Below are 24610 nucleotides of genomic sequence, written 5' to 3' on the forward strand. Positions count from 1 at the left end.
CCCGCCTGGCGCAAACAAGTGGAGCTGGTGCCGCGCTCGGCCCAAGGGCTGCTTTATTTTGGAGAAAGCCAGCAAGCTCCCCGAGCCTGGGGTCACCACTGCGGGGGACACGACCTGACCACAGCACCATGCTCACCAAACCCCCGGTGTCAGTAGGGTCCCTGCTGCGGCAGCTGCGGCCCCCCGCATGCGGAGAGCACCCACAGCCATGGCACTAAGTGAGCGGGACCCAGCGTGCACCACCCCGATGCCCGTTTCGGGGCTCAGCTCCATGGTTGCTGAGGGGCACTGGGGCCGGCCCAGGAGCTGGCCCTGGCCTCCAGGGCATCACGGCGGTGGGGGCGGAGGGACCGGCCTCTTGGTCCCCGACTGCAGCCGAGGGACCCCGGCAGAGCAGCCTGGCCACAGACAGGTGGGAGCACCAACGGGGGCGCAGCGGTTTCCACGCCAGGCCCAGGCTTTGGTCCCCCAGGACTGCGTGGCCCCGGTGCACCCAGCAGTACCACGCACCCGCCGGGGCAGGAGCCTCAAGGCCAGGGAGCCGGTCCTTGGCGCCAGCCGCCCCGGGCTGGCTTCACAGCCCCCCCGGCCCTTCCCCTGCGGTCCCTAGGTGGCTGCAGCTTGCCGGGGCACACGGTTCCTCCCGCCGTGCGGTTTGGTCGCCTGCCCTCGCTTGCCCACGTCCATGGCCGCCAGGGCGTGCTTGGCCTTGGCCAGCTTGCTCTTGCGGCGCTGGCGGTCGCCGCACCACAGGCGGGCGCAGTACTCCTCCACCCGCTGCAGGTTGGTGTAGCTGATGAGGTGCATGATGTCCTTGAACCAGGCCTTGTGAGTGGGCGCCCCGGGCCGGGGTGTGGGCTCAGGGCAAGGCGGGCGCGCTGGCTCGCCCTCCAGCTCCCGCTGGAAGCCGTGCTCCAGCTGCTCCCTTTCGATCACCTCCAGGGCCGTCTTGGTGACGGTCTGGGTGAAGCCGTGCTCCAGTGTCTTGCAGTAATAAACGCCGGCATCATGGCGGTGCAGCGTCCGGAAAAGCAGCCCTTGCTCCGTCTGCAGGATCCGCTCGTCCGTCTTTACCTGCCGGCGAGCCCAGGGTTGTGAGACGGGACATGCTGGGGGGGGGCTTGTCCCAGACCACGTGTCCCCATCTGCTCCTGGCACGGGGGGAGAGCCAGGAAGGCGGCAAGGCAAGTGCAGGAGGGGAGAGACCATGCGGCGGGGCTGCGTGGAAATGTCCCGAGCCCTGCTGGCTGCCCCAGAGGAGCACCAAAGCCCCTGCTGCCCACAGCTAAGAGAGGGGCCTGGGGGCCTCACCTCGTCCCGCTGCTCGTCGGGGGGCCTCTGCACGAACCACTGCACGCTGGCCTGCGGCGACCGGGGCGCGCACTCCAGGAAGGTGCTGTTGTGCTCTGCGCCGTAGAGCACCTTCTCCTCCACGCGCTCAAAGTCGTCCACTGGGCAAAGACAGATGCACGCTCAGAGCCCAAGCCCTGGCGACGGGCGGGCGGCCCAGCGCCACTCCCACACGGACCTGCTCCCCCGGACACGGGGCGGCCTTAGCCCCTTCTGTCCCCACAGACAGACATCGGGGATGTCCACAGCCCCCTCTCCACGCCAAGGGCCGCTGGTGCAGCTGGGACTCCCTGGTGTCTGCCCCCTCAGCTCAGCACCAAGCTCACCCAGGATGGTGGTGGCACCATGGGGCCCGTGGAGGCAGGATGATGGGACCGTGGCACCCATTTGTCACTGCTACCAGCCCGGACATGGGGAGCCGGGGCTGTCAGCATGCTCCCAAGGATGCAGGCAGCCCTGCGCCCAGGCAGCCCCACGCCACGGAGCCCAGGCTCTCACCAGTGAGGTTCTGGTCCAGGCACTGGTGCATGGGGTTCCCGTGGCGGACGTCCTGGCGGCGGTGGCGGCGCTTGCCCGCCGGCTGGTAGCGAGCGCAGGCCGTGCCGTCCCAGGCGCAGTAGGGGTCCCGGGCCAGGCAGCACTCGGCGCACGCTGTGCCGTAGCTCTCGCACTGGTGCAGCCGCACCTGGGCCACCCCCAGGCTGGAGCCCACGTAGAGCATTTGCTGGGGGAACGGCACGAGACAGTGATGCTGGGCTCCCCGGGAGGGTGCCCAGGGTCCCGAGCTGTGGCCCCGCTTCGGTCCCTCCCATGCCATGGTGAAGTGGCCAGGGGTCGAGAGCCTGGCTCAGGCACCCTCTTGGCAGGGATGTGAGAGGGCTCGCCCCCGTCTCGCGCTGCTGGGGGCTGCCCCTGCCACTCAGCCACCCCACACGCCCCGGCTGTACTCACGCGCTTGACGGAGATCTCCATCTGGGTGATGGGCACAGGCGCCTGCCAGGGAGGAGAGTGGGTGTGAGGCTGACTAAACCCTCACCACGGGGGTTGCTCAGCACTGTGGGGGTTCAAGGGGCACCAGAGAAGTTTGGGGAGTTGGGGGAAATACATGGAGAGCTGCTGCGTCCAGACACCCGTCCAGCTGCCAGAGCCTGGAGGGAGCAGATGCTCCCTGCAGCTCCCCAGGCCACCATGGGGAAGGGGTCCTGGGCCAGGGGACCTCCTGGCTGCCTGGTCTGCTCACAGTCCCAAGCCCCCAGAGCCGTTGCTCTCAGCTCTCCTACGGCCTCTTGGAGGACCCATATACATTCCCAACCTGGGCCTGCAGCGCCCACCCCGCTGCCCACTCCCCCCACATGCAGGGCACACGCATCACCTTAAAAACCTGCAGCTCCTCCAGAATGATATCCTCCGTGGCGGCCGAGTTTGCTTTCTGCAGGGCTACGACCTTCAGCACCGAGCCAGTGTCTGGAGGGAAGGGGGAAGGACGGAGGCATGAGCCTCCTCCCGTTGTGGACTGGCAGCAGGGCCAGCGGGTGAGCAGAGCCCAGCTGCACTGAGCAGCCTGCCAGCGTGTCCCCCGGGCAGGTGGGGTACTGTGCTGGGGAGCCCTTTACTTTGCTTTTACGAGCCTCCCTGCACACCCAAAGGCGGGCCCAAGGTCTCCGGCACCCTTTGGGCAGCTCTGACCCAACCCAATGGAAACATGGGGCAGGACACGGCTACGCAGCGCTCAGCCCCATGCCCCACTGCCTCCCAGCCAAGGCGAGGGCTGGTGGCCAGGCGGACAGCGCACGTGGACCTGCCATACATCTACGTACTGACCTCCGTTCGCTCACACACACGGGCTTTAGAGTCGTCTTGACCAAGAAACTCTTGCATGGCTTGAGCCTCAAAGTATAAAGCCAAACGAAAGCGGATGGAGCTGGCAATCCTGCTTCCATGAAGTGGGCACACAAGGTGTGACAGAGCATGTGGGACAGGGCCAAAAGGGCTCCAGGAGAGGCAGGCAAGTGATGCCCGGTTTTGAAAAGCGCAAATTAACTCATTAGTCTTTTAGAGGCATTTCAAAGAAAACCCTTTTCCAGGCGGCAGCTCCCCAGCAGTAACCACCCGGGCTGAGCTGGAGGGCAGTCATGCTGCCCACACCATGGGAAGTGAAACCAGAAAGCATTGGCTGGGCAGCAGGACCACAGCCCAGAGACACCACAGATGCCCTGAGGACCATCCTCACGTGCAGCTGGCCGGGCCGCTGCTTGTGCCACCTACCTGTGCCGAGGAAGAGGACGTCGTACTGCCCGTCCTCGGCCTCCACCCGGTCCACCACGAGCTGGTGCAGGTGGTGCTGCAGGTCGGTCTTCACTAGGAGGGGCTGGCGGTGCCGCGGGTACACGGGCTTGTACATGAGGGGGTGAGCACGGGCGAAGCGCAGCACGTCGTCGGGGTAGTCCTTGGTGGTGCTGTACTGGCGCCTGGGCTGGTTGGTGGTCTTGCTGGGGCACTGCGGGGCCGAGAGAAGCCCCTGCTCAGCCTGGCCACCAGCCCCGCGGCCGGCCTTCCCTCTCCCATCCCATCCTTGGGCAGAGGAGCTGATTTGGGTACCCCCTTCCAATGTGGGGCTCATCCCTCCCACTTTAGCAGTCAGCCCCTGGCAGTGCTGGGGTGGATCCTGCAGGGACCCCAACCCACGTCGTGAATGGAGGGGGGGGGGGATCAGCCCTGTCGCCAGAGCAGTTGGGAGTCTGGTGGAGACCACCCCATGGCGATCTGCCGGCTGGGGAGTCGCTCACCACGCCGGGCCGCGGGTAGGGCACCCGGCCCTCGTAAGCGGCCCACTGGTGCAGAGGGCTGTCTCGGTGGGCGAAGGGCCCGTTGAAGACCTCCCGGACATCGGCCATGTGGTACACGCAGACAGCGGAGCCCCGGAAGACATGGCTGAAATGAGATGGCGAGCAGCGCTAGCGTGGTCGTGCTCATCACCAGCCGCCCAGGGACCTCTGTGGGACCCGGGGCAGGGAGCACCGAAGTGCCGACATTTCTGTCCGTATCAAGATGAAGCTGGCAGGTGTCAGGGACTGACCACGCAAGTTGTAGTGATGGTGGCCCCTGGCAGGGCCAACTGCAGCCCGAAAACCCACGTGCCAGCAGCCTACCACCCTGCTCCTCCAGCATGGCTGATTAAAGCAAAGGGAGGATGAGAACCACCACAAGCTCTGCTCAAATAAATCTTATGTTGTTAAGAGATTAAAGCAGGAGGACTTCAAGACTGTGAAAGAGGTGACAACTCACAGCTTAAAACAAGAGCGAGGGAGAGGAAAAATCTCGTTCCCCAGACCACAAGGCTGGGAGGGCACCTGCTCAGGGAGCCGAACCCCAATCCCAACTGGCCAGTGAGCTGCTGGCAGGCACTGTGCACCCCTTCTCATCGCAGGGCGGCTGATCTAGCACTCCCCAGAGACAAAAATATGTGATTGTGACCCAAATGTCTGTCTGCGTCCAACACTGTGCATGAATAACTCCCCCACCAGGGCTGGTACCTGCTGCACCATGCTCCTGATATTAGATCCCAGATGCTGGGATGCTCCTGCCCACCAGCCCAGGCGCAGGATGCTGCCAGCCCTTCTCACCCTGTGCATCCCCACGCGCTTGCGATATTGCTTGTCTGCCACTCACCAATGTCTTGAAGCAGCCTCTCACGGCCACGAGAGATGTGCTTTGAAGCAGGGCCCATTTTGGGGGCTGGGAAACCAGAGGCTGGGGCTGGGCGACTCACCTGACAGTGCTGAAGAGGGCGTAGATTTCTGGGCTCTTCCCATCTTTCGTCCTCAGCAAGAAGATGTCCTCTGGGGAAGACGAGACCGAGCCACGGGGTTTGTTGGTGCCCCAGGCACAGCCCCCGTGAGCTCCCCAGAGCCGCGGCCGAGGGACTGGCCCTTGCGGGCCCCTGCACCCCTTACCCAGCTCGTCGAAGTGGGTGTCGATGCCGCCGGGGCCCGGGACGGAGCACACCAGGCGGGCTTTGTTGAAGGTGCTCCACTTGTTCACTAGCACCCTCTGGCCTCCAACATCATTCTGCAAGGACAGGGAGAGTCAGGCCACCACCATGGCCTGGAGGACTCTCCCTCTGCAGCCCATGAGCCCTGGGGAACCCTCAGCTGCACCAAAAAGCCCCAGATCCCCGTGCGGAGGGCTAAGGCTGGGGGATGCGGGGCAGTTGCAGGCACCGAGCCCCCCAAGCCTGCGCCCATCACAGCTGCTCAGGGCTTTTCTGGCCAAGGAGATGCATGGCCATCCAGGAGCAGCCAGCCTCCTGTGTCACCTCCCAGCAGCCCGGTAGGGCCAGGCAGCAGTGCCAAGCTGTGTTAACCCCTCGGGAGAGGAAAGGGTAGAGAAGACAAATGGAGAGCAGCCTAGCTAGGAGACTGTCCTCAGAAACCAAGGCGAGAGCAGCCCCGGGGTCAGGCGTGGGGATGGGGGGACTGGGAGACCTCTCCTCTCTGGGAAAGGGCCCTTCCCACTCCCTGCGGAGCCCCCGTCAGCAACGCCGCAGGCAGGGAACGGTCCCCAGGCGTGGGCAGCCGTTGGCGGGGACGAGCCAGGAGCAGGTCACGAGGAGGCCTGCTGGGGGGCCGCCGACGGGTGCCACCCCCGGGATGAGTGGTTCCACCGCCAGTAGGAACAGGCGCTTCCACGCACCGCTCTGCCAGTGCTGAAGAAGCCTGCCCCAATATTCGCCCCAGGAAACCGGGTGCCCAACAGGAATGGGGGGGGTCTGGGGAGAGCCCGGCTCATCCCCGCGGCATCTCACCACGCAAATCCGCGCCACCCGGCTGAAAACGGTGTGCTCCTTGCCATCCGCCTCCGCCACCTTCTCCGTGAAGAAGAAGTAGACCTTGTCGTCGTCGCGGTCATCGCTGTCCGGGATCAGGTAGGCTGCCACGAACTTGGGGTCTGCGGGAGAGCCGGCTGCGTCGGGCAGGGACCCCCGCGCCGTGCCACGCCGCACCGAGCCCACCAGAAGGAGCCGGCCCCGCTCGCGCCCTCGGCCCCGCTCGCGCCCGCGGGCACCGTTACCGCTGAGCAGCCGCTGGTCCGTCTCGGTGCGCAGGGCCGAGCGGGTGCCCATGCTGCGGAAGATGACGGGGTCGCGGCCCAGGAAGTCGGCGGTGAGGCCGGCGTACAGCTCCCCGCCTGCAAAAGCGCCCCGTGGGCCGGCTGAGCGCCGCGCGGGGCGGCCGAGCCCTGGCACCGGCACCTCTCCGGCAGCCACCTACCGACGACGGCGCTGGCGAAGGCACGGTCGGGCTCGTGCGGGCACCTGCCCCGGCCGTTCTCCGCGCCGGCGGGCTCCAGGGCGAACGCGTGCTGGCGGGAGGGGGAGCAGGCGCCGGTGAGGCGGGCGGCGGGGACGAGCCCGGGAGGCAGCCCCGCCGGCGCGCGCCCTACCTCCCCGCGGTGCCCCACGTAGACGAAGGCGCAGAGGGGGCGGAAGGCGCCCGTGCCGCAGGCCAGCAGGTGCGTCCGGTTGTAGGGGTGCAGCAGGCGGACGTAGTTGGCGCACTCGGTCTGCGGAGACAGCGGGCAGCCCCGTGAGGCAGGGCAAGACCCCCGGCCCTTGCAAAAGGACCAGGCTTTCGGGGGCTTCCTGAGCCCCTCGGAAAAGCCCGCGTAATCCGGACAGCGCCTGCGTCTCCGGCCACGGGCACCCAGGGGCTCGCCCCGTCACGCAGTGCGGCTGCACCAGCCTGCCGAGGCCCTTTCGGTGCTGCAGCAGCTCCGGGGCACCCGCCGCCGCCGGGAAACACCGGGTGGAAATTCCCACGCAGCGCCCAGGAGTCCCGGGGGCTCCCCGCCCCGGGGCCGCCACAAGGACGTCCTTCCCTGCCGTGTCCCTGCTCCCGCAGGGCGAAGAGGGGCCGCGGGTGAAACAAAGGGAGGAAACGCAGGAGACGGAGAGACAAGACGGATACCCGGGGCCGTCCTGCGCTGCCGCCTGACACAGGCCAACGCCGATCCATCGGTAGCTTCTGGGACCGTCCCTCTCCCGAGGCAGCGACCGTGGGGCCGATAAGGCCTGGGAGACTCAGCGTCCCGTCTGACGGCCTCTCGCCCTCTCCGGGGCTCGGCCCGGGAGGGAACGGCAGCCCTGTGACACGGCCACCCGGCGCTGCCCTCATGCCAGCCCCTTCCAGGTGGCACCGACGCCGTCCCCGGGGCAGGGACCCACCGTCCCCGGCCCCTTGCACCAGCACCACGTGGGGTTCACCAGGCTCTCCCGGCGTCTCCTGCCGGAAAGGGCCCACGGCAGAGGGGCTCCCAGGGCTCTAAGAGCCGCGGGTTATTGCGGACAAGACCTTAGATGGGGCCAGGTCCCTGCGGTCCTAAGAGCCCACTTGAAATGCTTCGGGGGTCTGGAGAGCCGAGGGCTCACGGCTCCGATAACGCCGCAGAGAAGCAATGGAGAAATTCTCGGAGGAGCCCGTGAGGGTCCGTGCGCAAGGGATCGCCCCGCCTGCGGCTGGTGCTCAGTGCTCCCCGAGAGCCGCCAGTCTCTACAGAAATATCTTGCGTTCCAGCCCCAGCCGCTGCCGCGGGGCCGCCGCTGGGGCACGCGGAGGGCGTTAGGCAGGGAAGAGAGGCCAGCGCTCCCGGTATGCCCGTCCAGCTCCTGCTCGGGCACAGCCATGCTTTGCTCGGCAGCTCTCCCAGGCCAGCGCCAGCCCTGGCCGCCCTCCGCCGTCGTCCCCCGCGGCAGGGGCGCGAGGCCCCTCGTCTGCTGGGAACACAGCCGCTGAGCTGCCCCCGGGGGGTTCCCAGCCTCCCCGCTGTTTATTTTCCCTTTGCAAAGAGCCTCTAAAATAGCAAGTTAAAAAAACCTTCGAAAAATAAAAATTGAGCCTGACCCCAGCCTGGATCTGTCGGTGAGAGCTTGCAAAATAAACACGCAGAGAGGGACAGGCACTCCCGAGAGCAATTAGTCTGGGCTGGGGGAGCCGCGGGACTCGCTCCCGCTCCCTCTGCGGTACTCCTGTTTCATGTCAGGGCAGGGGGGGTTCAAAGTAATTGCAAAGAGGGATAAGGTTTGGGGAATGAAGTCACTGAACCTGATCGAGCTACAGATTTCCCATCGTCGGGGATGCCCAGGACGGGACCAGATCCCGCTGCTCGCTCGCATGTGCCGAGCTCTCCTCCAGCACGGCACAGCCCTCCTGCCTGGCTCCTGAGCATGGAGCAGCCTCGCCAGCTCCCTGCCACAGCTCGGTGCCCCCCCCTCCCCGTGACCATCTCCCTGCTGAGACCACACACCGCTCAGCACACCGATGGGATTTCCGGAGCCCGGCACAAGTGTCTCACGCGACCAGGCTCGGGCCCGGTCTCCCTGCCTCGGTTCCCCACGGCACAGGGGAGGGGCGGGAAGAGCCGGCTGGCACCCGGGAACAAGGGGACCCTCGGGCAGCGCGGAGCAAGAGAGACTCACCGCTGGGTCCTTCCCCTTCCGGACACACTCCTCCGTCTGCCCGGGGACGGGCGGCCAGTAGATCTGAAACGCAAGGGACCCGTCGGAGCGGGGGAGACGCCCTGGGAATACACCCCCAGGCTGCCGGTGACGGGGCACGGGGCACCGGCCACGGGCGCAGGGGCAGGCGCGACGGAGCGAGGCGCTCGCCTGGTGGGCCACCACCGGCCCGAGCCCCCTGCACCGGTCGGCTGCTCTCGGCGCGGGGGCGGCTTGGGTACACAAGCCCTCGACCTCGTCTCGGTGACCCGGCACGCTGGAGGGGCACTTCATTTCCTTCTCCGCTTTCCTCTGCTAGGAACGGCCCCGAGCCTGGGGCTGGGTTTAAAAAAACCCCAAAACCCCAAAGAGGAGAGGGCAAAGGGAGGAGGGGAGCCGCCGCTGGGCTTCGCTGCTCCGCAGGTAGGGGAGAGGAGCTCCCCTACCAAGGGGCAGCACGGGCTGGGGGGTGCAGGGCTTTGCCGGCTGAGCCCTGGCACAGCTCGCTGCAACAGTGGGTGGTTGTAGCACCCTGCCTGTGCAGGCTTGCTTTCGACAGTATTTTTGGCCCCGGGGCAGAGGAAGCGGGGCGCTCGGCGGGACGCGGCTCACCTCCTTGGCGTCCATGCCGGCCCGGTCCAGGCGGAGGGAGTAGAGCACATCCTTGCCCCCGACGAAGAGCCGGTCGCGGTACTCGTCCAGGTAGAGGGAGCGGAAGCCCAAGGGGCCCCGGAGGCCGAAGAAGAGGACGGAGCGGTTGGTGCTCAGCAGCTCTGCCAGGAAGGAGCGGCACGTCAGGCACCATCCCCGCCACGACGGGGCACGGCCATCCCTCCTCACTCCCGGCCGACGTCCTGGCCCCCCGGCTGCACGTGGGGGCCGCGGCCGGCGCTCGGAGCAGGGGGCAGCCTGAGCCGTCACCAGCCCCCAGTAAGGACAGCAAGGACAACGCACCGATAACACCCCACGGCTAAACGCCCGCCCGCACCTTGGGCTGCAGTGGCTGGCGGCGAGGAGCGGGACGACGCTCGGCCGCAGGTGCCGCACGGGCTCCCGGCCTCCCGCCGCCCTCCGCACGGGAGCGGGACATGAAAGGACGCTTATCTGCAGGCTTTGCTGTGCCGGGCCGCGCACAGCCCACGGCGAGATAACCACGGGCATGCACCGCCGGAGGGGAGCCCGGGCCCTGCACAGAGGGCCCCTCGACCCGAGCGACTGTCCCCAGCCCCGGGGGGGTTTGGTGCAGCTGGCCCCAGGCTCACCCTCCCACCGGCCCCGGCGGCGGGTGCTGTCCCCGAGCGGGTGCCGTCCCCGCGCCGGGGCGCCCACCCGGAGCAGACAATAGCAGGCGCCCGGCCAGCGCCGCGGGGAAGCTGGTGCTCAGCGAGCACGCCGGCGCCGCTATCGCCAGTGGGGAGACTTCCTCCGCCGGGACACGAAACCACCCCCGAGGTCCCCATGCTGACGGACAGTTCCCGACCAGTTGGTGAGCGTGACGCTGCCAGGTCCGTGCCCCCAAGCCCTCAACAGCAGGGGCTGAGGTGCCCTGGGTGCCCCCTCCGCCAAGCCGCAGGACCCTCAAAGCCTCCTGGTCCCCAAAAAGCTCCCCGACATGCAGCGCCGCAGCCAAGGCAGCCCGGGGCCACGACCGGCAGCCGTCGGCCAAGCGGACGAGGAGGACAAAGAGCCATTGAGGAGCACAGCCACGTCCCGGGATGCCCCCCACGCCCCTCGGCTGCCCGTCCCAGGGAAGGCGGCCAGCTGGCCCGCGGGGACTGCTCGCCCCCCGGACACCCCCATCCCGGCCACAGCATCCCGGCGCAGATCAGGTCCGGTCCCTGACAGAGGGGGTGGCACCAGGACAAGGCTCTGCTCTGCTCAGCTGGCGCCAGCCTGGCACACCTGATGCTTGCTGGGGGTTATCTGCAGCTTGCCCCCCCCGAATCCTGGCGGTGCCGGCTGCATCAAGGATACGGCCCCGCGGCAGGGCTCCAGGCGCTGCAAGACGCTCACCCCAAGCACGCAGAGCCGGTGCGGGCACCGCGGGACCCCCCCGCCCCATCTCCCCGGCAGGGCCGCTTGCCTCCCAGGCACCCCGCGCCCTCCCAGCCTCTCGGGCCCCCCCGTGTCACCAGGCCCAGCCCAGGAAAGCGCAACCGTCTCCTATTCTTGACCAGCAATAATATTTTCCCAGCTCAGAATAACACTGGCAAAGTCGACGGGCTCCTTTTATTGTTTCAGGCAAGGCTTTCCCCGCTCCCCAGCCCGGCAAATTCCTCGCGCTCCTCGCGTTACACCGGCTCAGCACCCCCTCTCCTTGCCCGCTCCCGCGGGGCGGACGGGGACTCCAGCCCTGCTCCGCAGAGAGCAGCACCCTGCCCCCCATGGACCGGCTGGGCATCCTTGCCCCATGGTGAGGGTCCCCTGGGAGTTTCCCAGCCCCACTGCACAGGCCCTCAAGGGGACAAGGCAGAGCTTGGGTGGTGACATCCCCCCCCTGCCCTCAGGGCCACCAGCCGAGCACATCCCAAGCTGACAAGCTAAGTAAAAGCAGCTTTGGATTTCCACAGTTCTCATTTTTTGAGGCCATTCACAGACTTCTGATGGTTTTAATTGAATTTTTCATTTTCTTTTTTCTTTTGCATGGAAAAAGCAGTGGCAGAACTTGTTTCATGGGAAACCTCAGCTTCTGGTTCCAATTTGGAAGAGGAACAGAACGATCAGCTCAGAAGAGCTTCAACACAAGTTCATTTCCCACAGGAGCCGGAGAAACCTGCCCACCCCCAAGGAGCCGCTCACCAGACGTCTCCCCCACCTGGGGAGAGGGCACCTCTCGCCCGGCCCACCCTGGCCCCTCTGTGTGGGGGGTGGACTTTGTTCTGGAGCGGAGCAGGGGACACCCCGGCAGAGCAGGGCTCTGGTCCCTGCAGCGAAGCTTTCCTGGGGACCCCGAAATCTAGTCCTGCCATCAAGCCCCCACCAGAGGCACAAGAGAAACAGGGTCCCAGTGCTGGGCAGAGCCTCGAGCCACCCCACATGCCTTCCGCCTCCCAAAATAAGCAGACACTTCTGCGCCTCAGTTTCCTCTTTTCAACAGCAAGGGAGCTCTGCAGGCACGACACAACAGTGCTGCGGGGCAGCTGATGCCACAGTCTGCCCGAGGACGGACCCAAGGACGCAGCCAGCCCATGTCCCAGGGTCGCTTCCCACCCCGCACCTGGCCAAGGGGGCCCTGCCAGCCTGGGCACCCGCTCTGCTCTCCCGCTGCCCCGTCCTCATGCTGGCATAGGACACTTGCCTGGGCGAGCCCCAACCCCGGCAGCACAAGGTCACACAGCAGCTTTCCGCCAGCACAGGGATGCGTACAACAGCTCCCTGGGCTGGATAAGGGCTGCGCTACCCTAGCTCCTTTCCTGCTTGGGAGACAGACATTATGCAAGTTTTTTTAAACCAGGTTCATTGCTTTTATGCCATATGCAGCAGACTGAGATGCTCTGGACTCCCACTCAGCTGTCAAGTTTAGCTGAAATCAGCAAAAGGATTAAGTTAGCAGAGCAGGGAGACCCAAGGAGCCGGAGCAGGATCACAGGCAGAGTTTTAATTAAAACCGAACCCTCCCAGCGCAGTGCACAGAGGGCCCCGCCGCACCTGCCCCCCCGGCGCTGGGAGCCGCCGGTGCCGGGCTGGGCAGCAAGCGCCACCGCGGCGTGCGGCACGGGCAGCGGGCCCGCCCCGGGGGCCTTATTTCGGGGCCGGGCAAGGGGCTGCGGGAGCCCCCGGCCAGGTACGCCGTTGCCCCCAGCCTCAGAGCCGCAACGCGAGGGGAGAAGCGGAGCCCCGAGCGACGCGTCCCGCCGAGCCCGGAGCGCACCCGCTTCCCGCGGCGGCGCTGCGCCCGCCCGGCCTCCCCGCGCTGTGCCTCAGTTTCCCCCGGAGCGAGCGGGCCGCGCAGGAAGGGAGCGGGAGGCGGCGGCGGCCGCGGGTCCCGGCGCTGCAGCGCGGGCAGCGCATCGCCGCCGGGGCAGCGAGCGGCGCCGGCCCCGAGCCGCCCCAGCACGGCGCCCTGCTCCCTGCTCCCGGCGGGTTTTAGATCCACCGTCCTTGGAAGCTTTTTAACGAAGTTGCGAGCGCAGCCCGAGCCCCGCCTGGAGCGGAGCTTCCCGCAGGTGCTGCCGCCCGCCGCAGCCCCGGCGGCAGGTGAGGCCCCCCGCTCGCCGCCCGCCCCAACCCGGCCCCGGCCCCGCTCCCGTCCCCGCTCACCGCGGTAGGGCAGGCGGAGCCGCGGCAGGCTGCGCCCGGCGGCCAGCAGCGCGCCCCACAGCCAGCACGCCGCCGCCGCCGCCGCCGCCCGCATCCTCCCTGCCGCGCCGCCGCGCCGCGCCGCGCCGCGCTTTATGGGGCCGCGCTCGGCTCGGCCCGCCCCGGCCCCGGCCCCGGCCCCGGCCCCGGCCCGGCCCCCGGCCCGGCCCTGCAGAAACGCTCCCCAGGGAGGGGTGTCTCTGCCTGCGCAGGGCAGGCTGGCAGGACGCGTGGGGCCAAAAATGCCTGGGAGCCGCTGTGCACCCCACGACCAGCCCCACATCCCCGACTTCCTGCTGCTGCTGCTGCTGCTGCTGCTGCTGCTGCTGCTGAGCGCCTGCAAAGGGGGCACCCAGGGCCCTGCCCCGCTCACCCAGCTCTCCTCACCCAGGTGGTACCCGGTGGCGGGGCAGGCAAAGCTGCTTCCCCGCACCTCTGCCCCCGAGCCAGGCACCGGCAGCGCTGGGCCAGCGATGGCCACGGGGGTCTGCTCTCCTGGGCAAGGCAGCTCAGTGCCCCTGGCTGCAGGCGCACGGCAGGCCACAGCCGCTCAGTCCCGTATAAGACATCAGAGAAGCCACACAGCCGCCAGTATGCTGTTTGCACCCTGGTGAGAGGTGCAGGCAAGGGAATTTGGGGCTTTGCCGTGAGATTCAATTCCGTTTCACCCAGCCGTGTGATCTTGTTCCTAGAAAAAACAACGGAAGAGCCCCAGGTTTCCCCAAGGACCCCCAGCGCACGTGCGGACGTGCCCCCTGCCGAGTGCTCCGGATTTCACACGTGCCAGACGCAGGGAAAGAGCCGGGCAGCCAGCTGCCCCCCGCGGGGTGCTCAGCCCCGGCACCTCGGGGTGGGCGAGGGGCCCAGTGCTGGCGGGCGGCGTGGTTAGAGGGGGGGAGGGGATCCCCGGCAGGATGGGGAGCTCTGCTCCTCCCAAATCGGGGGGGGGGGGTTAGGGGAGGTATTGCTCTACACCCATCCTGCCCCAACCGCTTCCCCGCACACCCGCTGGCGCTGTGCCTGGCGCTGCCCAGGCTGCTCCCCCCATTCCCAAGCCAGATCCGCGGTGTGCGGCAGGGAGACCCCCCCTCCTCTCAGGTCGTAATTAAAAGCTTCCAGCCCACGAGGTCAAGGAGAGAGAGGAAAAGCAAACCGGAGCCAGGCCTGCCAGGGAGGCGCTGTGCCCTTCGCCCTCCGCTGAGCCCGGGCAAGCCTCATCAGCGCCAGCCCTCCCGCAGCCCCGCGAGGCTCGCGGCAGCTGCAATGAGGAAGGAGGCAGGAGCGCGGGGGGTCCCGGCTGGCCCCCGCTGCCCGGGCGGTGTTGCAGCCGTGTGCCACAAGCAGGGTTGGAGCAGGCACATCGCTCCCGGCTCGGTGCGGGCGGCTGCGGCCCTGCGCGGAGGCCCCCACGGACACCTGCGCGCTGCAGCGGGGCTAGATACGAGCCCAAACACAGCTCCCGGCCTCCAGGGTTCAACCCTGCGCAGGGGCACGGCGCTACCCGTCCTCCAGCCGTGCCACCCGTGCCCCGCGCATGAGGAGGCACCAGCCAAGGGTCGTGCCGTGCCCCCGCAGGGCTCTGCCGCGCGGCCCGTCCCCACCTGCACAAAACCGGCCCGGCTCGGCTCGGCAAGCCTCGGCTGGCCCGCGGCCCGGCGCGGAGAGCTTGGTCGGGGCGGCAGACGCAGCACTGCCGGCGCCGGGCAGCAGCGCGGGGGCGGCGATAAGAGCGAGGAAGAGCTGCAGGCCCTCGGGGAGCTCTGGCAGATAGGCAGCGGCTGCGTGCCTGGGCCGGCGCTGCGCGGCACGGCCACTCCTGGGCCCCGAGGGCTGGGGAACGGCGCCCTGGGAGGCTCTGCCGCCCTGGGAGGCTCCGATGTGGAGCAGGAGCATGACTCAGCCCCGAGCCGCTGGCTGCCCCCGCACCCCCTGCCCCACAGCTGAGCCGGACTCAAGCAGCACCAGGACCTCGTCTCCAGCACGACCGCAGCCAATCCCGTCCCCGGGACTGGACGGACAGACAGACGCCCCCTACCCAGCCTTGCTTATCAAGATTTATTGGGAGAAATCGCACAGTGAGGAAGGGGGGGGCTCCAGGAAACTTCCGCTCAGTGAGCGGCAGCTCCCGGACGGGCTGTGGGCACGCGGACCTCCCGCCGCGGGGCTGCACGGCGCCCGCCAGCGGGGCTGCTCCGTCGCTCCCTCCATCTCTGCCCCCTCTCAGAGTCTCGTGTGCTGCTCGACAGCGTGGCGAGAGCGGCCCCCCGGCCCCGGGCGCGCTCAGCCCTCGGCGGGCAGGGCGGGCACGGAGGCCAGGGCGGGCAGCAGGCGGGCGTAGATGTCGATGCCCCGCAGGAAGACCTGCTCGTTGAGGAACTCGTTGTGGTCGTGGAGGAGCACCGGCGTGCGGTTCATGGGCGAGAAGCCCACGGCTGGGTGTCCCGCCTACGGCACGCGGGAGAGCGGGGTGAGGCAGGGAAACCGAGGCACAGGGCAGAGAAAGCAGGAAAGGGAGGAGCAGGGAGGGACACCCCGAGTCCGGCCCTGCCGTGCCGGGTTGAACACGGGGCGCGAGGTGCCAGCGGGCTGCCGTCGGCACTCACCGCTCGGATGTAGCGGCTGTCGGTAGCAGCGGGGAAGATCTCGAGCTTGAGCGGCAGCTTCCTGCCGAGGGAGATGCTGCATTGGCGTGGGTGCCCCGGCCACCCTGCGCCGAGGAGGCAGAGCACACCAGCCCGGCGGGTCCCCGAGCCCTGAGCTGTCCCCCCTTGGGGCCACTCCACTGCATCCCTTTTCGGGGGGACGCTACTCACATGTCCCTGCAGACCCCGCTGAAGGCTTTCCACCACGGGTCCGTCTCCTCCGTGGAGGTGATGTGCTGGTCCATGCACTTCTGGAGAAGGGAGAGGGCAGGTGATAGGGGAGAGGGGGGGCACCCAGTGGGCAGGGCTGGTCCAGCCCCCCGCCAGCCCTCACCTGGATGAACTCGTAGGTGACGCCGTCCCCGGCGGCCTGGCACCACGCTGCCACCTGCTCTTCGAACGCCTGCCGGAGGGGCCACAAGAGGGGTGTGAGTGGGGCAGCCCCGAGCCCGCTCCCCTCCTGGGCCGGGCCAGGCCAGCATCGCACCCACCTTCAGGTCCACGGTGGGGGGGATGCGGACGTCGAAGCCGACTGCCATCTCCGAGGGCACCACGTTGAAGGAGACGCCCCCCTCCAGCATGGTCAGGTTGAGCGAGGTGACGTCCCCCAAGGTCAGGCCTGTGTCGGACCTCAGCCTCGGGGGACGCAGGGGAGAGTCACCCCCTGCCGCCACAGGAGGAGGGAAAGGGCTCCCCAGCCCTGCCGCCACCCCCAAACAGGTAAACTGAGGCACAGGGTTGTGCTGCTGGAACGGACACGCGCTTGGGATCCCAAGGAGCCCAGGAGTGGGCAGGGCCCCTCCACGGACCGAAACGGAGCCGGTGCCAGTGCCCGGTCCCTACCTCTGCTTCTCGCTCTCCCTGAAGGCCAGGAAGGAGGTGATCACTTTGTGCTGGGGAGACAAACGCGCAGGGTGAGGGCCGGCTCTGCGCGGCACGCGACCCCTCCGGGCTCCCCCCAGCAGCCACGGGGCAGGCAGGAGGGCACCCTGGGGGCACCCCATCGCTTACCATCTTCTCGGCTGCTGTGTTGCTGATGAAGCGAGACCCATGGCCGGGGCTGCCCGCACACTTCACTTTAATCCCTGCCGCACCAGGGGCAGAGGCATTGAGCATGCAGCCCGGCACGTGCCCAGCGCCCCGACGCCGGGGTGATGGGCAGAGCCAGGGCTGTGAGGGCGGCCACGCGCTTACTCACACCAAGGGCTTTTTTCGCCGTAGAAGACACTGAAGGTGTCGGACGGGCTGGCCAGGCCTGCGGTGGGCACGGAAGAGACATTAGTGGGGCACACGGGTGCTGAGTATGTCCTCTTGCCCCCATGCCCTCTGCACTGCCACTCTGCCTTGGCACGGGAGATGGAGCAGTCAAGAGACGGCATTTCTCCCCCAGGCTGGCACTGCCGGGGCCACAGATGGGGGGAAGGAGCCAGGCCAGGGGTGGGGAGTGATGGGGTGCCCTGAAGGGGCCCCCAGAAGCCATGCCAGGTGCTCAAGGGGCAATGCCAACATGCAGAGGGATGCATGCCAGGAAGAGGTGCAGGTCCTGTGGAGCCCAGGCGATGCCCTCATCCCCCGGCAGCCCTGCCACCCCTCACCTTCGTCCAGGGCGAAGCCCACGTTGAGTGCCTTGAACTCAGGGCGCTGCACGAACATCTCCATGCCCTTGTGTCCACCCACCTCCTCGTCTGCGGAGGAAAGCCTGGCATGGGTGAAGGACCCAACGTGTCCCCCACCCCATGACCCCCTGCCCTCCTTCGTGAGGTGAGTTTGAAACCTGGACAGGCTGACAAGGGTCCCTCGTGAGCAGAGGGTGCCTGTCAGGTGGCCAGATGCCATGGTGAGGGACACACACACAGTGTCACCCAGCTGCCAACCCCCTCTGTCCCTCCAAGTGGGAACTCACCGGGCACAAAAGTTAGGTGGATGGTGCGGGCAAAACACTTCCCCTCTGCCTTCAGTCTCCGAATGGCCTCGAGGTACCTGCAGGGAAGAGGCGTCATTAGGGTGCCCGGGCACACGGAAGAGACGGGCACGGCATGCTCAGAGCCACCCCAAACCGGGCTAGGAGGTGGCAGGAGCGCGCTGCTCCTTCCTGGAACCAAGGATGAGGTGTCCAGGGAGGGTGGCATCCTGCCCTACCCCAGGTGGACTCCTGCCCCGCTCAGAGGTACGTCCACCTCCGCGCCCCCTCGCCCACGCCGTGCCACCACCCAGCGCAGAGCCCTTCACTCACTGGATGGAGACGCACTTCATGTCCTGGGCGCCCCGGGCGTAGATGTTGCCTTGCGAGTCCTTAACAGCTTCGAAGGGGGGGTAGGTCCAGTGCTCCTGCAGGGACGAACAGCACCGGCTGCAAAGGGCACAGCGGGCACCAGGGGACAGCTTTCCCCTCCAGGCACAGCGGTGACCCAAGGCAGGCAACAGCCCAAAGCGAGGCAGTCTAGCTTCGGTGTCTGCTGGGCAGGGCAGGACAGCCCAGGCGGCTGTGACGGGGACATCCTTGCCACCCCTGGCCGAGCCTGGATGGGTGCCACAGCTCCCACGACCTCCTGCTGTCCCTAGCGTGACTCCGGCGGCGCCCGCCCGAGCGAATGCAGCCTCGCGCTCCCCGTGCCCTGTCTCTGCTCAAGGCAGGAAAGCACTGGGCAGGAACGGGCTGCTTTCCCCCGACGCTGGCAAGCTAGCAGAGATGGCACCAGCGCAGCTGCAAAATCCTCTTCACCCAGGACCCCCAAATCCTGCCCGGCTTCCCCGCTTGCCCACACCACCCTCCGCCCTTCCTGGCACCTCGAAGACCGGCACGACGTCCGTGTGGGAGTTGAGCAGGATGGAGCGCAGGCGGGGGTTGGTGCCCAGCCAGGTGAGGACCAGCACCACGCGGCCCGGGCACACCTACGGAGCAAAGGCAGGCGTCACCGGGGTGCCAGCCACGGGGCCGGGCCAGGCGGGCTGCAGAGGAAAAGCAGGAGCCTGGGAGGTTTCTTAACAGCCCCGGCAGGTCACCCCTTTCTGCGCACGACCCTCTGGGCAGGACACGGTGCTGCTGGCAGGGCAGGGAAGAGGACCAGTGCCCAGGCACCGGCATGCCTGCCCTCTCCCAGGGCCATGGGCCAGACGGAGACCGGACGTGGCCACAAGCAGCCGAAAGCTCCTGGCTGGAATTCAGATGGAGGCACGGCTCGGAAGGTAGACAAATCCAGCGTCTTCCCCCCAAACCCCGGGACTCCCCAGTGCCAGCCAGGGACGAGGGACATCTCCAGCCAGCGTGATCCTAGCTGGTCGCTGGCTAATCATAGCACAGAGAGCCATAAAGGTCAGTGGGGACCAGCCCAAAAATAGAGCGCAAGGGGAGCTTAAGGAAGTGCTCGGGTCAGCAGGGGATTACAGAGAGCAGGAGATTCACCTGCCAGGCTGCCACCCTCAGCCCATCTCCCGGGAGGTGGGAGGGGGACGGTCCCATTAATAAGTGGTGTCCTGATCCAGGGACTGGCTAGCCACCGTCCCCCCCCCTCCCCCGGGACAACGCCGTGGCTAGCCAAGAAAAGGAGGATGCCCGAGGCAGCAGGGACATCTCCCTGCCTTTGCCGGCCTCCAAGACGAATACACCGCGTCCCAGTATGCCCAGTGGATACCAAGCCTGCAGCCGAAGCCTTCAGAGGAGCAAGCGGGGAAGGGCCGGCCCTTGCTCACCTCCACTTTCTGGCAGGCTAAGCCCAGGTCGGTGCCAACACGTTCCAAAAACCGCACGGCTGCATCTGGGGAGGACCAGAGACACCGAGGGTTATGCTGAGATCTGCCTCCCCTCTCGCCGCACGTCCACGGCCCCCAGGAACCCCTACGCTCTCCCGGGCCAAGGAAAGAGGCAGCCAGAGGGGGCAGGCGATGGAGATCCTGATCCCAAATAAAAGGTTTTGATGCACTTTAAGGAGAAGATGGAAATACTAATGGAAGAGAAATCTATGGAGGGTTATCGTGTGTGACACCAAGCATCTTCCCCGGAGCGGGGCAGCGTGGAAAGGGGGCGGCAGGTCTGCTGCTCCACGGCGGGCAACAAACAACGAGCAAACCCGGGTTCGCTCGAGAAATCCCCGCAGCGGCCCCCACCAAAGGCACCGCCAGCGAGATAAGGTGCGCAGGTGTTCCCCCAGCGCTGATTAACACCAGGATCAAGGGAGCCCCGGCCCAAGGACTCGGCCACCCGGGTCCAAAGACCGGAGCTGCGAGGCGGAGGAGAAGAAACTGCGTTGCCTGCCGGCCCCGCTCCCCGTCTCGACCCCCTCGGCCCCCTGGCACTCCCGTCTCTTTGCTGCCGTGCCCCAGCAGCGCTGGTGACCGCCAGAGCGGCGCGCGGGACCGCCCGGGGGACACCTGTCCCCCAGCAGCCCCGAGGCAGAGCTTGCTTACCGTAGTCAGGCTCAGGGTGGACGGTGTTGATTTTCAGGTACTCCCGGAAGAGCGTCACCGAGGGGTCCTCCGAGGCCCCCGCGCTCTTCCCCGGCTTGCCAGGTGCCATTTCAGGTCGGGGACGAGGGCCGCAAAGCTCTGGGGGAGGAGCGAGGAGCCGGTTAACAAGCCACCGGCCCCTCCAAAGTCCGGCCGCAGGCTCGGTCGTCACAGAAACGAAGCAGCACGGGGCAAAGTCCTCCGCGGCGCGAGCTGCGGGACCCCGCTGCAGGGGGGCTCCCGGAGAGCCCGGTCCCCCAGCGGGCAGGCCCCCCGCCGGCACCCGGGCGCGGACAGGACGCTCCGGGGAAAAACGCCCGATGGGGATGGCGCGTCCGGGCAGTCGGCTAGGGTTGTAACGACGCCCTCGCAGCCCCTGTCCGGTAGCGGGAGAGAAAGCAAGCAGGAGGGGGGGTGCCCCCCAGCTCCCCAAAGCACGTGTTTCCGCCCCAGGGGTACCGGGTGGCTGAGGGTGCAGGTGAACACGGGGTGGCTGGGGGTACGTGAGGGCGCGGGGAACGCCGGGGGGTTAAGTGTGGGGAGGTGCAGGGGGGACTGCGGGTAGGGGCACGGGGGGGCAGGGGTTCACGTGGCAGGGGATGCCGGGTACTGCGCTTCGGGGTGCTGGAGGGGCACAGCGGCACCGTGGTTGGTGCCTGGGGGTGCGGGGGTACTATGGGGAGAGGTGCAGCGAGGGTGCAGGGGAACCTCAATTAGGGGTGCAGGGGGGGTGCACATGTATCATGGTAAGGGATGCAGGGGCTGTGCACAGGGGTGCAGGGGGGCACAAGGGGGTGCAGGAGTGCCATCCGTAGGAGTGCAGGGGGCACAGGGGCACCCCGGGTAGGGGTGCTGGGGATACAGGGGTGCCATGGGTATGGGGGCAAGGGAGCCATTGGCAGGGGCACAAGGGGGACATGTGTTGGTGTGTAGGGGGGATGCAGGGGTACTGTGGGTAGGGGTGCAGGGGGCGCCAGGGGTGCTGTGGGGCAGGGGCATAGGAGGTACAGGGCGCCATGGGTAGGGGTGCAGGGGGGTCTAGGGGTGCAGGGTTGTGTAGAGTTGCAGGGGGTTGCACAGGTGCCGGGGGTAGGGGTGCAGGGGTGCTGTGCAGAGGGGTGCAGGGGGGGCCAGGGGCGCCGTAGGTAGGGGTGCAGGGGGGTCTAGGGGTGCAGGGCTGTGCGGGGGTACAGGGGCTCGCACGGGTGCCGTGGGTAGGGGTGCAGGACTGCCGTGGGTGCAGGGTGCAGGGGTGCCCGCGCAGAGGGGTGCGGGGGCGCCGTGGGGAGGCGCGGGGCGCGAGTGCCGGGCAGCCCCTGCCAGCGCGCCAACACGGCCTTGCGGGGCCGCTGCGGGAACCCCCGGCCCGACCCGCGCCCGCGCCCGCGGGCCCGCTCCGCGCCCGGCCTTACCTCCACGCCGCTCCCCGGCGCCTGCCCGGCCCGGCCCGGGCCCGCTCCGCCCCGCCCCTCGCCCCGGGTCCGGCCCCGCCCCCGTTCCCGGCCCCGCCCCCCGCCCCATTCCCGGCCCCGCCCCCCGCCCCATTCCCGGCCCCGCCCCGAGCCCGCCCCCATTCCCGGCCCCGCCCCGAGCCCGCCCCCATTCCCGGCCCCGCCCCCATTCCCGGCCCCGCCCCCGCCCCATTCCCGGCCCCGCCCCGAGCCCGCCCCCGGCCCCGGCCCCGCCCCGCCCCGCTCCGCCCGCCTCGCAGTGCCGGCGTGCCCGGGCGGCGCTGCCGGTGCGCGGCCGGGGCCGGGCCGTCGAGGCGGCCCCCTGGGGGCCGGGCGCCCCTCCGCTCCGCTCCGCTCCGCGCCGCGCCGCGCCGCGCCGCGGGAAGGGCCCGGAGCCGCGGGGAGGCAGCACAAGTGCGAGCACCGTCCTTTTATTGTCCCGGCGGCGCGTACCAGCCCGGCGCCCCCCGCCGCCCCGCGCCCCGGTGTCAGCGGCGGGCCGGGCGCGGGGCCGTGGTGGCCGCCGCTCGCCCCGCTTTGCGCAGGAAGCCCAGCAGGGCCCGGTGGAAGTCGCCCGGCCGGTCGAGGTAGCAGGCGTGGCCGGCGCCGCGCAGCACGGCCTCCTGGTGCCGCGGGAGGTGCCGGAGGCTCTGCAGCGCCTGCGGGCCCAGGCCCGCGTCCCCGTCGCCGTACAGGATCAGCGTGGGCGTCTTGGGGGGCAGAGCGCCAGGGGCGGCGTCAGCCCGCGGCCGCCGCGGGACCCGCCGCCCCCAGTCCCCCCGAGAGCCGTACCTGGACCTGCTGGTAGCGCCTGGCGGCGTAGGCTCTGGTGCCCACGGGCGCGATGGGCACGAAGCCCGCCAGCCGGCCGCCCCGGGCCAGCAGGAAGGGCATGGCAAAGCGGCCGCTCATGGACGGGCTGACGAGGACGGGCCGGCGCATGGCCAGCCCCCGGAGGACGTGATCCAGGAGGGCCACGCGGCCCTGCTCCGTGGCCACCGTCTTGGAGGGGGGCGAGTCCCCGTGGCCTGTGTGGGGCAGAGGGGTGGGCTCAGCAGGGGCGGGAAGCCTTCTGCGCCGTCCTGTCCCCCCGTGGATCAGCCAGCCGGGAGCGCGCCGGGCGCCAGATGGAGCCCAGGTGGTTGTACAGCACCGGGCACGTGCTGGTCACCTCGCTGGGACTTGGCCAACCCCAGCCAAAGCCTCCTGCAGGGTTTACCATGGCGTTACATGGCCTCACCCCACATGGGTGACACCATGGGGGGAGCCAAATTGCAGGCATGGGTGACAGATTGGGCCAGTGACCACCACTAGCTCCCCAGAGAGGTCCAGAGCATGCTCGTGGCCAAGGTGGGGCCCAGAGCTGCCTGTGGGATGTGTCACGCTGTCATGCTATGAAGGTTCGATAGCAACGACTGAGACAGTAATATAATAATAATAAAAAAGATGTTTATTTCCTCACACAAGTTCTTGGATTAGTAACATCCATTAAAATAATGCGATTACTAATTTAGGAAGGATAACACAAAACCATCAGTTACTAATTTAGAAAGGATAACCTGAAACCGTCGATTACTGCGTTATTAATTGGAAGGACTGCTTATCCCTACTTGAAAGCTTTCTTGTTCACTCTCCTAGTGAGAGGGCTCTCAACCTCGAGGAGTTACCTTAACCCAGCGTCCCAGGAAAAGGGGAGGGGGGGGATACTCACGGTCCAGCCGGAGAGGATGGTCAGGTCACGTTCCCGTCCCTGCTCAAACTCTCCTAGCTCCCAAGTCTCTTTTTATACGGCTGGGGCTCTGGGCAAACACTGCTTTTGCTGACTTTTAGCAAGTTTCGCAATCACAGGACTGTCTGCTTGTCTGCTTGGGAGGACCCTGCTGGCGAGGCAAGACCACAACACCTCCGTATTGTTTCTTCCCTCCCCGGGGGTCCGTGCAGATTCCAGGTGGCAGACCTCTTCAGTCTTGTTAATGCTGCCATTCCGCAGCCGTATACATATCAATCCTTGCGCATATCGGTTGGTAGACGACTTTAGTCCTGTTAAGTCCTCTGCTCAGCAGCTTTGCGCAGGTCAGCTCTTGTGCTATCAGTTCTTCTGCATATCAATTGACAAACTTCAGTCCTGTTAACTCTTCACTCGCCCATCAGATGTCTCCTGAGCATGGCCCATGGCACGCCACCCAAGTGCAGCCTCTGGGATGTCACCTGAGCGCAGCCCACGGGATGTCACCTGAGCATGGCCTGTGGTCCTACCAGGCAGGTCTATGGCGACAGCACGATAGCCTTCCTCAGCGAGCAGTGCCAGCGTGCCCAGGGCCTCCCACGTCTTGGAGGTGAAGGCCTGGCCGTGCAGGAGCAGGATGTCCAGCCTGCAGCGGGGAGGACACATGGGAAGAGTGTGGGCAGGAGGCCGGGCCCACGGGAGCTGAGCTCGGGCCAGCTGCACCTGAGGCCACTGGGGCTCGTGAAGACCATGGACACCAACCCCTCTCCTGCCCCCGCGTGTGGCTAGATGACAGCCCTCCGACCCCATCACACCAGTGCCCGGGGGGCAGGAGGGGTGTGGGGGTCTCACCCTGGCCATGACGGGTGTACCAACCCACCTGGGGCAGCCCCAGCGGGTGCTACTGCCCCCACTGCAGACCCAAGCGCAGAGAACCGTGTGGCCAAGGAGGGTCCATCTCCAGGTGACCACGGTGCTGCTGGCCGGGATGCAACCTGCACTGCTGGACACCCCCACCTCCCCCAGGGCCCGTCACCCCCGCACCGCCTGGGCTGCATCAGGATGCGCGGGGGCCCAAAGGCCGACTCACCCCCCGGGGCCGGCGGGGCCGGCGGGCTGGGGCACAGCCACCTCCCTGTAGAAGACGGCCGGAGTGCCCGCAATGGTTCCTGTCCGCACGGTGGTGTTGGCATCGCGCCGCATCAGT

At 67.7% G+C, this 24610-nt stretch overlaps 3 protein-coding genes across 3 annotated transcripts; all 3 read right to left on the reverse strand.

Moving 5' to 3' along the window:
* Window positions 1–36: 36 nt before the first annotated feature.
* SEMA3G (semaphorin 3G) lies at window positions 37–13196 on the reverse strand. The gene is made up of 16 exons (XM_067303210.1): window positions 13103–13196; window positions 9455–9615; window positions 8825–8887; window positions 6793–6912; window positions 6621–6711; window positions 6421–6537; window positions 6155–6297; window positions 5304–5418; window positions 5120–5189; window positions 4137–4281; window positions 3616–3847; window positions 2723–2814; window positions 2302–2343; window positions 1849–2074; window positions 1312–1451; window positions 37–1074 (listed from the first exon to the last, which is right to left on the reverse strand). Exons 1-16 carry the CDS (start codon window positions 13194–13196, stop codon window positions 607–609), a joined length of 2319 nt encoding a protein of 772 aa, XP_067159311.1. The 3' UTR covers window positions 37–606.
* A 1986-nt stretch (window positions 13197–15182) lies between these two features.
* ACY1 (aminoacylase 1) lies at window positions 15183–21707 on the reverse strand. Its single transcript, XM_067303211.1, has 15 exons — window positions 21639–21707; window positions 20188–20325; window positions 19474–19538; window positions 18571–18675; window positions 18017–18111; window positions 17687–17763; window positions 17379–17468; window positions 16982–17038; window positions 16795–16868; window positions 16627–16676; window positions 16275–16419; window positions 16118–16186; window positions 15955–16034; window positions 15745–15805; window positions 15183–15586 (listed from the first exon to the last, which is right to left on the reverse strand). Exons 2-15 carry the CDS (start codon window positions 20294–20296, stop codon window positions 15422–15424), a joined length of 1242 nt encoding a protein of 413 aa, XP_067159312.1. The 5' UTR covers window positions 20297–20325; window positions 21639–21707; the 3' UTR covers window positions 15183–15421.
* Window positions 21708–22092: 385 nt separating this feature from the next.
* On the reverse strand, window positions 22093–24278 carry LOC136993165 (protein ABHD14A-like). The gene is made up of 3 exons (XM_067303212.1): window positions 23934–24278; window positions 22470–22705; window positions 22093–22387 (listed from the first exon to the last, which is right to left on the reverse strand). Exons 1-3 carry the CDS (start codon window positions 24262–24264, stop codon window positions 22166–22168), a joined length of 789 nt encoding a protein of 262 aa, XP_067159313.1. The 5' UTR covers window positions 24265–24278; the 3' UTR covers window positions 22093–22165.
* Window positions 24279–24610: the final 332 nt, after the last annotated feature.

This window comes from Apteryx mantelli, chromosome 12 (genome assembly GCF_036417845.1).
Source record: "Apteryx mantelli isolate bAptMan1 chromosome 12, bAptMan1.hap1, whole genome shotgun sequence".
NCBI lineage: Eukaryota > Metazoa > Chordata > Aves > Apterygiformes > Apterygidae > Apteryx > Apteryx mantelli.